Raw genomic sequence first — 15,377 nt, 5'->3', positions numbered from 1 at the left:
TTGGCTAATTGCATCAGCATTAGGATTTTGCATACTCTTAACTCAAATTTGCTCGTGTTGCTTTGTTAACTTTGCTCATTTTTTCCTTTTTTTCATTTACTGCTGGGAGTTTGAGAAATATTGTGCCACGATTTCCATAAATATCAGTAGGAAACATGTAGGTATAGTTACTTGTGGATGGCAGACTACACCAATAGCAGTATATTGTCTGTTTCTTTGCTAGGTTAGAAGAAGGTATGTATATATTTGAATTTATCTTTGCCTTTCTCTATATGCAGACGATTCTTTTACGTTTGTCCGATTTAATGCAGCACGTTATGCCAATGAAAGTATGAAACAATGTATGCAAACAAAATCCGTAATGCATACATTAAAGCCAAATGCTGCATTTTGCTGGTACTCTTGGATAACGATGTGTTAGTTGTTGCTTGTAAGTTTAACTTGCTGTGGTGGTGGTTATAATGATAGTGAATGATATTGTAATAAATAACTAGTATGCGTGTATTTTTGGTTGTTCAGATATTGATGCTTGTGTAACACAACACTCTGAATTTCAGTTGGATGAATTAAACCGGGACCAAGTCACCTCTATAGTGCATATTGCCTTCTCTAAAAGTGCATATTTCGTATCTTAGTTGGATGAAATTCTAATATTTTAGTTGGATGAATATGGGAGCAGTGCATATTTCATATTGCCTTCTCTAAAGGTTTATATCTCATTTGAGTGGCTTTTCATGATTGTCACTGAAAGTTGCTGACGACAATACTTCAAAATAAATGTGGGAGCAGTAGCATTTGAAAATACTGTTCTGAATTTTCCGTGTTTCAACTAGTTGTGGGATTTTATATGCTAAGCATATTATTCAAAGAAAGGCCTAAAAACTGCACATGAAGTTTAAATGCGCTTTTTGGCTGATAGAAGCAAATCGAAGTTCACCACTTCATCTATATTGTTCCATTCTAACAAAAACGAGATTTGGTGCCTTGCTTTGCTTTGTTTTGTTTTGTCAGAGGAGCGTCCTTATCAGTAAATGTTGTATTTGTTGGCAAAAACCAGTGTTTGAAAAGGAAACGAGGTGCTTTTGCCCATTTCAGCTTCTCACCTATATAAAAGTGAGATTTTCTTGCTATACTTTTGTCTAGCCATAGAGAGCAACGACCTGGAGCTGTCAAGAGCAGGTGTGGTTTTGGGCATGTGTTAACTTGCGTTGGTGTTTTCAGTTTAATTAAAGCTCCCTCATAAAACTCGAAAGCAAGGACTTAGTGTATTGTAGTCTACGTTGTACTCTTGTATCCTCCGTTTCCTTGCTAGTATGATACTACAGTATTTTACATGAGCTATAACTTGAGAGTTCTGCCAAAACATTTGTTGAAACGTCAAACTCACAGGATTATCTATTAATTAAACTGTAAAGGGATCAGAAAGAAATCGTATTAGAATATATTCGGCCATTCATGTATGCTGAGTAGTTGGTCAAACTACATCACGTTGAATATTGTTAGCACACAAAGACTGTCATATAATGCAAGAACAACGCAAAAATTGTCCAAGCAAAATGCTCTCCACAAGTTTACACACCGCGTCCCGTCATGCTGCGCGCAACTGCAATTTGTGGACTGGACATTAACAGCTATCCCACGGACCTGGCACCTGGCCGGCTGCTCTGCGGTGCTGCAGCGCTGGTGCCGGCGACCGTGCTTGCTGGTTGCTGGGCGTAAATGCCGTTGGGGTCTCTTGTTCCAGACCAGTAGTACCCAGAAAGATGCCCTGGGCGCTATTAACCCCAAAACGTGAAGCTTGTCGGGTTTTGTCCATTTCTCCGTCCCCGCGCCGTGCTTTTGCCTCGGATGCTCTACTTTGGCACGGAAACTGGGGGAGGAACCGTCTGTATTCGCGCAAGTTTTGTCAGCTCTCCATTGATGGTTCTGCGCCGATGAAATGAGCTTGCCAGTTTGCCACTCCCTGGAACACAAGAATTCAAATCGATGGAAGGTCAGGTGTAATGCTGTCTGCGCGTGAGCATCTTTGGGAAGTAGTCACTTTCTCTTGTTCACCCCGTTCCAATCCGTTGCTACAGCTCTACCCCAACTAATCATGATGAGTCAGGGCCAGTGGGCCACCGGGCCCAAAGTATGCACCAGCTTCTTGCTAAGGGGGTGTTTGGGAGGAGGGGGCTAAATTTTAGCCCCCATCACATCGAATGTTTGGACACTAATTAGGAGTATTAAATCTAGATTAATTAGAAAACTAATTACACAACCCCTAGACTAAATCGCGAGACGAATCTATTAAGCCTAATTAGTCTATGATTTGACAATGTGGTGCTACAGTAACCATTCACTAATGATGGATTAATTAGGCTTAATAGACTCGTCTCGCGATTTAGCCTAGGGGTTCTGCAATTAGTTTTGTAATTAGCTTATGTTTAGTCCTCCTAATTAGTATCCGAACATCCGATGTGACAGGGAAGTTTAGCCCTCTCCTCCCAAACACCCCCTAAGTTCAGTGCGAAGTGAAGATGTTCGATTGATTGCTATGTTTAGCTGAAAAGTTCATCGTTATCCCTGCAATCAACTCCCTTGACGAGATATTTTATCCCTAGTGATATTTTGTACGCGTATGTAACGGAGCTTTCCTCGAAAACTCGTTTGGGCGGTGGTGTCCTGAACCTGATGGTAATTGTGAGGTGGACATGGTACCCGCATTGAAGGTGCCGTCACTGGTGCACTTCAATTGATTAATGTTGCTTTAGAGCATGTTTGGATCCATGAGCTAAATTTTAGTTCTGCACTTTTAGCTCAAAAATTAGCTCTTGGGATCCAAACAGGTGGTTAAAAAGGGGCAAAGAATTAAACTTTGGACTAAAAATTTTAGCCCCCAAAGAGATCCTAAACTGGGCTAAAAGTGGTTCCCAAGATCAAGTTCCACCCCTGCCCCCCTTTCCTCTCTCCTCCGCGTGGTCCCTTGCCCCTCCCGCACTCCCTCTCTCCTCCGCCTCCAACGCCCGCCGCCTCCGCCCGACCCCGCCGCCTCCGCCCGACCCCGCCGCCTCCGCTCGGGCCCCCACCTCCGCCCGACCCCGTCGCCTCCGCCCGACCCCGTCGCCTCCGGCCCGCCCCCCGCCTCCATCCGACCCGGCCTCCTCCGGCCAGCCCCCCTCCCCCCTCCCCCCACCACCGCCTCCGCCTGACCCCGTCGCCTCCGCCCTCCGCCCGCATTTGCAGATGGGGCCGCCCTCGCCAGGTTGATGCGGCCCGGGCGCGAAGCGCCGTCGCGCTGCCGGCGGTGTTCGTCGACGGGAAGCTGCTGGGCGGGCGTGACATTGGTGGCGCGCCAGGGCTGTCGGACTCTGCCATCCTTTGTTGCCCCCGGTGGCAGCGGCCGCGCTGGCCGACCCTGCGGCGCATGGTGGAGAGCGGAGGATGCGGGAGGCAGCGAGGTGCTGCAGGCGATGTGGCTGGAGCAGAGCACAATGGGCCAATAAATGAGGGAAAATCAGTTATTATTTGAAGGAAGACTAAATTTTAGCTCATGGATCCGAACACCCCAGCAGGACTTAAAGTTTAGGAGCTAAAGTTTAGCTCATGAACTAGTGATCCAAACACCACCTTAACTTCACGATAGCACCCTCTACAACAGATGATCTTAAGAAAAACATGGCCTATATCCTTCCGGCTGCCCCTCCCTATGAGTGCCCTGGCTACCGTTGCCGTGGTTGGAGAAGAGAATTGCTCTGAAACCTTCTGGGATATAGTAGTTAGTTCAACTTGAACTGGGGCTTCATACCATATCAGAGTCGCCTAATCCTTCCGAGTTCTGACAGATCCTTGGCTTGGCATGCTCCACCACCAGCTTCCCTGAGATGGAGTAGGCGCGCGTGGCATATGCACTGTTCTTTTGTGATGGGGACGAGGAGGGATGCCCCGCCTCACCTGCCGCCCATCCCCGCAATGCATACATCACCATTCACCTCAATATATAATGTGCGATTTTCCTATGGAAATCATTGCTGTCCGGAGGAAACTTCACGGCAGCGACGCGCTGTGAATTTGCGGTTCATGAAACAAAGAGGCCATCGATCTCTGACGCCGTGGACGCCCGCGCACGGCACGGATGCAGGCAGTTGCCGGCGCGTACTCGATCGATCGGTCCCCCTTGTTGCCATGCTTTCGTCGCTCTCGAAGGGCCGTCTCCGTCTCGAAAAGCTGAGAAAGGCCTCAAGGCTCAAGGGGGTCCTGCGATCTGCCTGCCCCTCGCGGATAAGAACTTTGCTCCGATCAAATTGGGATACCCACACACCCAGGTCGTTCCAAGTTCCGACGTGCAATGCTACCCGGCAATCAATCATGCATGCAGGCGTAGGCGCGTAGCAGTAGCACATTCTACCAGGCAAGGAGTAGTACACATCACTGCTACTGTGCATCAATCAGCCTTTGTCGCCTAGGAGATCGCGAAATTATTGCTTGTCCTCTACTGCTACTAGCTCGAAACGAGCCGCGATGCGTTGCGTCGTGAAGAAGATGAATCAGATCATGGGTCTGGTGCCTTGTCTTTATCTTCCCCTTCCTTAGCGGTGCACGCAGGGCCCACGGCCCAGCCCATCGTGCACCGTCAGTCCGTCCGTGTAGAAGCAGAAGAAATCCCCCATTTCATGGCCCAACTTGACGGCCTCTTGGCGCGAGAAGCCTAATCTGCTGATGCGCGCGCGTACCCACCACGAGACATCAACGAAGGATTTTAAAGCCCACATCCACATGGAACACGCTACGTCGTCGGTTATTGTCACGCGACCATTTCAAATCTGGACGCAATCCCTGGAGCTGGGCGCAGGAGGAGGCATTATTATCCAGCCTGGTGGCGCTCGTGCCAAGTCACGGCACGCAGGACGCGGGCACCACTGGCACTGAGGCACTGATCATCGCAGTGCCGCGGCGGGTCAGCCGCTTTGGTTGACAAACCCGGCGTCGTGCGCCCCACTACGAGTAGCTTGGAATGCCCGGTGCTCCCGAGTCCCGACACACGCACGCCCCATGTCGCAACAGCTAGGAATCAGCGAGCATCCGATTCCGCTTCACCTGTGCGTGCAGAAAGCTTCGCTTTTGTTTTGAGCCCGGAGTCGTATCCATACACGATGTCAGGTTATGGCTTTTTGCTACCCGCGCTCTGCATCAGCGGATTCGTGGCGGTTTCATGCGTTCTGTGTGCAACAAGACGAGTAGACGACGATGAGGTTGTTAAGAGTAACAGCCAACAAGCATCGGAAGGTTCTTTCTTGGGTCAACGCTGTGGGCCGTGCTTATTATGAGACATAATAGCACGCTGCGATGGTTGGATAAATCCATTCTTTTGTGTTTGTTTACACGTTCAAATCCTATTATTTTTTTAGCAGACAAGCAACGCGAGACAGATTTCCACACATCCACATCCCGATCACCATGCATCGCTCGCACATTACCACCACGCACCGCCCATCATTGCTTGCCTTGGCCAGCTCGCTCCCTTCGTCCCGGGCCCAGAATCAGTCAGACTTGGCAGCCACGAGACGCCACACCCTCGAGACCTCGAGCCCAGCCGCCGCTCGCCACCGATGGTCGCCGTCTTCAACAAGGATGTGCTGAGCTGGTACCTCATCACCATCAAGCTCAGGGAGGCCGTCGACGCCAACCTCCAGAAGTCCCCGCCGCCGCCGCAGGACCTGCCGCTGCCGCTCACGAACGGCGCCGCGTCGCCGCCGCCGCCGACGCCGCTCCAGCGCCGCCAGCCGGAGCAGGACCGGCCGCCCCGGTCGCGGGCGCAGTCCCCGGCGCACAGCCCCAAGCCGCAGGACTCGGAATGGGTGATCGCCATCCGCGGGAAGCTGGCGCAGGCGCGCGCCGAGGAGGCGGCGTGCCCCTGGGCGCGCCTCTCCGTGTACCGCGTCCCCAAGTGCCTCCGCGACGGCGAGGAGCGCGCCTACACGCCGCAGGCGGTGTCCATCGGCCCGCTCCACCACGGCCGGCGCCGCCTGCGTGAGATGGACCGCCACAAGTGGCGAGCGCTGCACCACGTGCTCAAGCGCACGGGCCACGACGTCACGGCGTACCTCGGCGCCGTGCGCGCGCTCGAGGACCGGGTGCGCGCCTGCTACGAGGGCCGCGCCGCTGGGATGGGGAGCAACGAGCTCGCCGAGTGCCTCGTCCTGGACGGGACATTTGTGCTCGAGCTCTTCCGCGGCGCGCTGGACGGCGGGAAGGGGTTCGTCGACGACCTGGGCTACTCGCGGCACGACCCCATCTTCGCCATGCGCGGCGCGATGCACGCCGTGCGCAACGACATGATCCTGCTAGAGAACCAGATCCCGCTCTTCGTGCTCGACCTCCTGCTGGGGATCCAGCTCGGCAACCCGGAGCAGAACGGCGCCGTCGCCAGCCTCGCCGTGCGGTTCTTCGACCCGCTCATGCCCACCGACGCGCCGCTGCTCCGCAAGGACCGGTCCAAGCTCGAGTCGTCCGTCGGCGCCGCCGCGGCCGCGGCGGCGTTCGACCCGCTGTCCGACCCGATGCTCCACTGCCTCGACGTGTTCCGGCGCAGCCTCCTCAGCGCCGGCCTGCAGCCCATGCCGCCACCCCCCGCGCGGCTGTGGCTCAAGAAGTGGTCCGGCCTCCGGCGCGTGGCCGACAAGCGGCGGCAGCAGTTCGTGCACTGCGTGTCGGAGCTCCGGGAGGCCGGCATCCGTTGCCGCCGCCGCAACACGGACCGGTTCTGGGACATCAAGTTCGAGAACGGCGAGCTCCAGATCCCGCGCATCCTCATCCACGACGGCACCAAGTCTCTGTTCCTGAACCTGATCGCGTTCGAGCAGTGCCACATCACGGACATCGACGCCCCGGGCGGCAACAACATCACCTCCTACGCCATCTTCATGGACAACCTCATCAACTCGGCGGAGGACGTCAAGTACCTGCACGACCGCGGCATCATCGAGCACTGGCTCGGCAGCGACGCCGAGGTGGCCGACCTCTTCAACCGCCTCTGCGACGAGGTGGTGTTCGACATCAACGACAGCTACCTGTCGGGGCTGTCGGACCAGGTGAACAGGTACTACGACTACAAGTGGAGCACGTGGGTGGCGAGCCTGCAGCACAATTACTTCAGCAACCCGTGGGCCATCGTCTCCGTCGTCGCCGCTGTGTTCCTGCTGCTGCTCACCACGATGCAGACCTTCTACAGCGCCTACAGCTACTACCGGCCGCCCCATTGATCGCCGGCCATGGTCCATTCAAAACTGGTCCAGAATTTGAACTTTTCTAGACTGGCACCGTGCAATTGGGATTGCTAGTTTGCTGATGCGGTCGAGGGAGGCGAAGTAACGGATTTCTTTCTTTTTTAAAATATAATTTTGGTTGGTTCTTTATCAGGGGAGAATTCTTCCATTTGAGTTGTGGACTTGTGGTAGAGGTATTTGACCAGCAAATTCTTTGTCAATAATATAATGTAACTTGTTTGCGTATGTAAAGGGATTTGGATAAGAAGAGGGCTCGAGTAAGGCACTATGGCGAGAGCCTGAGAAAAAAGCTAGTTCAGACACTTTTATCGGCTCAATAATAAAAAACCATGAAAAAACTAACACTTCGTTCTGGTCATTTCAATCATTCCCCTTAAAGATGACCTGGCAAATCTAAAAAATTGCTATGAATTAAGCACAGTACAATTGGTTAGGTTTAACTTTGCTTATGTGAGCTCGATTCTCAGGCTTGTCATGACTGTTCTCTTGGTGGTACGCTGACAAGACACATACCTGGTGACTTTGTTAAGCGAAGACCTGCCGGGTCAATCTTCAATAGGCATTCATACGTGAGAGTGTGCACGCCTACGAACATCCGCGTCTGAGTATTTTTATAGAAGTGCAAGAAATGTCATTTTTGTCAATTTCCTAGAGTCGAGGACAGACAATACTACTTCTTTAATACTACTTCTTTAGACGATTTTGGAAGCTTTCATCTCACTAAGATCAATCTCGGTGGAAATTTCATGGAGAGTTTCATAGGTATTAAATTATGTGCCACATCAACAATTTTACTGACTTGACAAGATCTTTATAAGGAGTGAGAATGTGAGAGTTTTATCATACGTGGAGGAGTTTCATCCCCTTAACACTTAACAGGTACACTTACCAAATTTCCAATCTTGATGACACGGGAATAAAAACTGTACACTAAGGACTGGCCACGATGCCACTGTGGTCCATGTCGGCCGACAGACGTGTACGGCCCACGGTTCAAAAGATGTTTTGCAGGCCCGCGACAGACCGCTACACACACACCGTGACAGTCCACCACACGCTCTCGTCCGCCCAACCGCGCCGGCGCCCGGCGCAGACGACGATCCCGTCCTTGCTCCGCCGGCTCCTCCCACGTCCCCGCGACCCCGCCACAAGGGTGCGTTCGCGCAGTCCAGGTAGATTGGTCTTCGCGTACGCGCCTTTAGCTGTGAAGAGCGTTTCTGTGGCCTTGCCATATGCGCGGTTCATGGTGATCCAGTTTTTGGTCTTCTGTTTTTGAGAGTTTGGCGTTGGGCGGTAGCAAACCGAGGTGCTGATTCGTTGATTTGGGGGGCAATGTCAGACCAGTGTTTGCATTATTTTTATCTCAAGTTTTGTCAAAGGGATATGGATTATTCTTCCCGTTGAGTTCTTATGCTAGGTTTTGGTGGAAAATTGAATAACCACGCCTCTGACGGTGCCTTTTTGATATTGGCTGCTGTTTGGTCTTGCCCTGAGAACAACTCGTGTTTGCTTCAGTTGCTTTTCAATGTGAAAGAATTGTGGGCTCATCTTTGACAAACGTGACAGTCATCATGTAATTTTTCAGTGCCGTAGAAGATAATTCCAATGTGGCTTTGGAATCAAAAGAGCAACAAAGTGGCAGCTACAAGTATCGAAGCATCTGGCATGATATGATATTAATGAAGCATGCTTAGCTTCCCCTCCAAGACCTATATGACGTTTTGATTGCTTGCAATTTTGCAGATGTTTCTCTCATGTTCCTTTGCTCACTAGGAAGTAGGAACCTGGTGTTCGCAAGGAAGTTCCACTTTCATCAGGGACAATAAGCACAGCTAGACTTGGAGACATGTGCTAAGTCATGTCATCTTGATTACTCCTCTCGACAATTTCAACAACAGTAAGTTTACTGCAGAACATAGGATCAGTTGGTCTTTCACACCTTTCCTCTTAGTAACTCCAACAGTACTGCAAAAGTCCACATATCTCCAGATATTCAAATATTCTGCATTCAAGCATACTCTGAATATCAATTGAAAAGTGCAACATAAGGTTATTCGAGCAAATAAGGGTTTTGGTTAGTCGAGAATGGTATCGACAGAAAAAAAAAGAAACATTACCTGGAGCAATATACCCATGACTTGTATTAATAGCAAAATATTAGTAGCTCTGTTATCCTACTAACACATAACACATTTGTCCACAACATATATGATGTTTGGATTGCGTGCAATTCTGCAGCAATTTGTCTCATGTTCATACGGTGATTAGGGGCCTGACATGTGCATGAAAGTGCCACTCTTAGCAGCCTTAACAAGCATGAGTAGACTGCGTTATCTTCTTCCAAATCTGCTCCAGAAAACTCCTGGCATTCTTCTTGGAGTTGAGCATCAAGGATATGAAGTATCTGGTCTGGAAAATTCTTCTCGATAAAGGTTAACAATGCTTACTCCATTGCAGAACACAGGATCTGTTGGCCTTTTCCCTGTTAGTGTCTTTGCCATCAATACCCCAAAACTGTACACATCTCCTCAAAGCTTTACACTCTGACATGAAACTTCTATCAGCGCCTTACATGTTCATGTCAAAAACCTTCACAGCCCACAACCATGTTTGCTTGGATTAGCTTTCCTCTGTAAACTGAACCATAGTTTCCCCTCCCAATCAAAGACTCTGCGAAATTCTCTGTGGCTTGAACTAGATCCTTGTAGGAAACTTTACAAAATTTCTCACTAGAAGAAACCAACGGTGATTGCATTATGAAGGAATTCTTGCATTGAAGTATAAGGCATAACGATAATATGAATAGCGCCACAAAACCAAAAATGGGGATACATATTTTAACCCAAAATTTTAATCTTGCTGTATGCCGAGAAACAACAGTGCATGCAGGCATATGCAGCTCAAATACTCCGCCGCAGAGATCCTGATTGCCATTGAGTGTAACAGCTGTAACATTTTTGAACACTCCGCTTTTTGGCACTTCTCCCATGAGATGATTGTAAGACAAATCTAGCTGATTGATAACTTGTAGGTTGCATAGAGCAGCTGGGATAGTACCCATCAAGTTGTTGTGCGAAAGGTTGAGGATGGTCAAGCTGCTAAGATTGCCTGGAGATGTTGGAATGCTTCCTGAGAGAAAGTTTTGATCCAGTCGGACTGTTCCCAACTCCTGACATGTGCCTAGAGTTGTAGGAATCTCCCCTGTAAGCTTATTAGACGAAAGGTCTAGTTTTGTTAGTTGCTGGAGATTGCTGACCCCAGGTATTAATCCTTCAAATTTGTTATGGGATAACACTAACTCGACCATTGTGGTTAATGTAAAATATCTTGTGGTATATTGCCATGGAGGTTGTTGTAACTGAGGTCTAACAATGAGAGTTGTGGAAGGCTTCCTAAACTGGATGGTATTGGACCGTCGAATAGATTATCAGCAAGATATAGTGTTTTTAACTTGGTAAGATTGCTAATAGAAGATGGGATCTGCTGAGTGAAACCATTCCCGTTAAGAAACAAACCTAGTAGGTTTGTCAGCCTTCCAATCCATCCATCAATTGTACCAGCGAAATCATTGGCATCAAGTGCAAGGTCAGTCAAGTTATGGAGGTTGCCTATGCTTGAGGGGACTAACCCAGATAACCTATTCTTACCAAACAACAGGACATTTAAACCGGAGGAAAGGTTACCGACATAATTTGGCAGTACTCCCTGTAGCATATTTCCCTAAACCGAGAACAACTGCAGAACACTACAGTTGCTTAAGGCATCTAGGAATTCCCGGTCTCGACTGTCTTTCGCTTCGAGTTTGTTGTCCTCAAGGTTTAGCTTACTCAGGTATCGAAGTTTACCGAAAGAATATGGAATTCGGCCTGGGGTGGTCACCAGAAGCCCAAGTAGCACTGGCCTCGGTAGGAGGTCTCAGCCTCCCCTATCCCATATTTCTGGTTTCACCCCTGAGCGGTTGTAAGCAACCAAGCAACGGAGTTGAGTGAGCGGCTGTAAACAACTAAGCAACGAAGTTGAGAGCGCTGTGACCTGTCTTGGACGACCGTTAGCTGTCACCACTATACAATGCCTACTTTCTTTTTTTCGAATCAAAATACAAATGGCAATGCTCATATGTACCAACACATACTCACCCTTATGAATACACACGCGCAAATCTTATCCCTACGAGCACCTTTGAGATACTGAGCCAGTTGACCTTGAGATTGACGAAGTCACCACAGATGCCTCGCTGTCGATGGGCAATGTTGGAGATCTAGACAAAGGGAGACACCCTCGCTCAGAGGTTATTACTGACACGGTTCATTACCTTCGCAGAATGGCCGACTGCCATGTCGGTTGACCTTTGTAGGCCCAATCAAACAATTCTTATCTTTTTTTTGTATATAGGGTGCCATCAGGGTCGGTTGGAGGAGTCATCAGCTAGCGCGGGCATCACCATCATCTTCAGATGTGTGAAAGCTATTGCAGGCCTATTACGAGCAATAACAAACGAATGAGGAGCTAAAGGTCAGCAGAGCGGTGTGAGAAACATGACCACGATGAAGGATACAAGTCGGATTTACTTACTTTCTTTTTACTAATTTGTAAGGCATATTCCAAAAATGTAGCATGTGAGCAAAGACATTTTGGGAAAAATAAATGACTCCTATACCTATAAATAGAGAAGCACCTGCACTGTATAGGGGATGATTTTTTGAAAAATGCATGCGCACCTTAGCTCTATGTCCCTATCCCTCAAACATAAGGTTTTCCTTTTTCGATGAAGAGTTCACTCGACACTAAGAGGCACGTCGCCTACCACTAAATGTATAGCATCATAAATATGTAGAATAAAAGCAGAAAAATTTGAGCACCCCAAGTCGAGAAAGAAAAGAGAATCAACCTTTCTTTTTCAAAGAAACTACCAGAAGCAAACCTGCTTCTTCGTACTTTACTAATAAATACCTCATCCCTCCTTAAACAAGTAATGTTTAAAACTTATTATCTTGACCCAAACATCATTCATTAAGACAAAGGGACTATATGGCTAAGCAATATTCTTTATCTTTGTTTTGAGTCTTCTAACTCAACCATTCAAATTCAATTCACGAATTAAAATCTAGTTTGTCCACTTCCTACTTAAAAAGATACCTTGCTTCAAATTTCAATTGCGGAGTTCTGCAACAGGTGTTGTCCCAAAGGTGGGTCACTGTTGGCCTCACCCATTAATATAAGCTACATTCTTTCTTTTCATTTTCTTTTTTTCCTTTCCTATTCATTTCCTCCTTCATCTTTGTTTTCTTTCTTTTTTTCACTAGTTTCCTTATAACCTCTAGTGGATATTCTTTCTCCAGCCTATAATTTGTTCCTTTTCAGAACTCATATAATCCATTGTTATTAATATATTTTGAATCATTTCAGTTGAAAATTATTGCGTGATATGTTTGCATTACTCTAATAGCGATATGTTTGAGCAATGACTCAAATTCTGTTTCCGATCCTCTTTAGCAGAAATCAAGGCATTGTGAGATCAGAAATGATACTGAAAACACTTTTTGGTTCACAAATTGAATCGCAAACATAAATGGTATGTGATCACCGGTGAGGATACATAATAAATGATTCCTTGTTTTGCTTGGTTTATGCAGAGATAACTATAATTGGGATCTAAATCACCTAATAACTTATGTGTAGTTCTCTTTCACACCTTGCCTCGCCTCTCCCTCACAATCCAAATAAATCATTGCCCCGATGGACCCTGATCTATCCCATGTCGACCGCTGCCATCATGCGACACCTCATCAGCATCCTTCTTCCTCGCTACCGCATCCGCGTTGGACGCTTCACATGCCTGAGCTCCATGCAGCAAGATTCAGCCAAGCCTGCCTTGATGTGCACCATCTCAGGGATTGCAACATGGTATTCCATGTCATGGAGGCCTGACTCTTATGAAACGTGCACCATGACAATGCAAGAAGTACAACCTTGCCATCACAAATAAAGCCCCCTTGAGCAACTCGACATGTGTGTCAAGATTGCCTAGCTCGAGAAGTCCTTAGTGAGGTCACACCTATCCTCGTCTTCGGTCACTAGTACCCACCCAAAAAGACCATGTTCATCCAAGAAGGCATGAACGTGCTCCACTGTGGCTTGACCAATTGACCTCACCACCTCTTCCAACCACTTTAGATCTCTTCGCTGCAACAACACCCTATAGCTAGGCATTGAGTTTCTTAGCGAGCTCAACAGCAACCACAACATCACCTAGTGATGATCATGGTGGAAGTAGTGTGTTTATGATGCCATACTACAATGATGGAAAGGAGGCATGGCGTGGTGGCCTGTAAGGAGCTGATATGCTAGTTGGCATCTGCAATGGTGAGGGTAGGTATGGTGACTCCGTAGCAATTGAAAGTATTGAGAGTCAAAATTAAATGATGGGCTACTAGATTAGGTCTTTTGTTGTGTCTTGGAACCTAGTACTGGTTGCAGGGCTCCAAACAAGGCAATTTTGTACATTGCTCAACCAAATCATAGCTATGCATTGACTTCTTCCTCTAATTTGTATCTTTCCTTGAGCCACACGTCTTTGTCTTCCGCCTATTCCTTCTTTCCATGAGGCACCTCAACCGGCATTTACATTGCCTAAGAGATGGCAAGGTGAAGAATTGGAAGACAATGAACAAGTGGATGGTCTAGCTAGATGGAGATTGATTTTGGGTTGTGACAACACTTAGTGCCTCCATGGCATTGGAGGCAAAGAATGCTCTCAGTGAGCCAATGGAGAGCACATAGTACTTTGTTTTCTTAGTGAGCCCGTACTTTTAAGAGAGGCACGAGAGGAAAAATATGATCCAACAAATAAGGATTGCATGAAAAATAATACGAATGGCTAGATCTAAATGAGTGATGAAGATCACACAATTATCATATTTTAATGCCATGGATGAATGTTGAGAGATCTTGTGAGGAAATGAATAATTTTTGTGGGGGATAACTCATATAGATATTATAAATTATAGAATTGGCTATTTTAAAGAGTATATAAAGTATTGATTATAGAAAAAAATAAATGATTTCCTTGTTTGCGGGGTGTGAATGAATGGAGAGATCTTCAAGGAATTAAATAACGTTTGCAGGAATGGATTGTATAGATATTGTAGACTATAGATTTGGCATCACTGAAGCTGTGCCTTCCAACCTAATATTGATTGCAGGGATCCAAATCATATCTAAGTGATGTAGATGGATATGGAGAGATCTTTTGAGGAATTAAATAATGTTAGGGGGATGGACTGTAGAGATATTATATGTTATAGCTAGATTGGCTCTGCTGAAGACCATAAAGAGCATTGATTATTGCAGGAAAAAATAGTCTAGCTGCTACCTTCTTTCAATCCATAGGGTAGATTATGTGTTGTGACTTGCAACCTGGCAACCTAGCATTGATTGTGGGACTCCAAACAAGGAAAATTATAGCCAAATCACAGCTATGTAGTAAATGCTATAAAATCTTCTAGATGCACACATCTATTATAGCCAAATCAGTTCTTCCTTCTCCCCTATATATTCAGTTATTCCCATGAGATGCACACCGGTCTTTGCCTATTTCCATTCCCTTACTCTCTTCTAGCACCTATAACTAGTGAAACCCCCCTAACAAGCCAAAGTTCAATGGAAGATTCAAGTACTGATGATGATGTTTTCTTCGGCCTCCAGGAGGTCCCAATACCTGTGTGGTTGAAGGAGAATCCTCTATGCAATGTTGAAGACTGGCAGGCATTCATAAAGGAAAGGTTTGATGGGACTAATAGACATGACTGGGTAAGTGGTTAAGTTTTGTTGTATCTTGAAGTTTTGAACAACATATGGAAACCTCCTTTTTATTCTAGCCTTTTGTTTCTGAATATGTATTGGTAGTTGTAGTTTCCAACAACAAACATTAATGGAGGTAGAATTTGATATCTAATGCATGGGAGCATATGAATATATGTTCCTAGATATGTGTTTGATACAAAATTAATAGAGTAATGGACCTTATTAATAATATTAGTAATATTATGAATATTCATACAAAATTCACTATCTAAAATTTGTGGTAAAATGTTATAAAAATGAGCTAAGGTG

The 15,377-nt window shown here is 47.1% G+C and overlaps 1 protein-coding gene, 1 long non-coding RNA gene and 1 pseudogene across 2 annotated transcripts; 2 read left to right on the top strand and 1 right to left on the bottom strand.

Annotated features, from left to right (window-relative positions):
* The first annotated feature begins 5,198 nt into the window (after positions 1-5,198).
* LOC117862699 (UPF0481 protein At3g47200) lies at positions 5,199-7,490 on the top strand. Its single transcript, XM_034746199.2, has one exon. It carries the CDS (start codon positions 5,589-5,591, stop codon positions 7,239-7,241), a length of 1,653 nt encoding a protein of 550 aa, XP_034602090.1. The 5' UTR covers positions 5,199-5,588; the 3' UTR covers positions 7,242-7,490.
* Positions 7,491-7,940: 450 nt separating this feature from the next.
* LOC117863320 (uncharacterized) lies at positions 7,941-15,074 on the top strand. Its single transcript, XR_004642198.2, has 3 exons — positions 7,941-8,437; positions 8,851-9,162; positions 14,970-15,074. It is a non-coding gene; the product is annotated as an uncharacterized lncRNA (long non-coding RNA).
* Positions 9,699-11,601, bottom strand: LOC140223302 (uncharacterized; annotated as a pseudogene).
* Positions 15,075-15,377: the final 303 nt, after the last annotated feature.

The sequence above is a fragment of the Setaria viridis genome, chromosome 7 (assembly GCF_005286985.2).
Source record: "Setaria viridis chromosome 7, Setaria_viridis_v4.0, whole genome shotgun sequence".
NCBI classification, from domain to species: domain Eukaryota; kingdom Viridiplantae; phylum Streptophyta; class Magnoliopsida; order Poales; family Poaceae; genus Setaria; species Setaria viridis.
The sequence above is the reverse complement of the archived record's forward strand: the minus strand, read 5'-3'. Positions and strand labels throughout refer to the sequence as shown.

Bases quoted from the DNA above. Each gene is read 5' to 3' on its own strand.
- LOC117862699 (XM_034746199.2), top strand. From the start codon at position 5,589: ATGGTCGCCGTCTTCAACAAGGATGTGCTGAGCTGGTACCTCATCACC.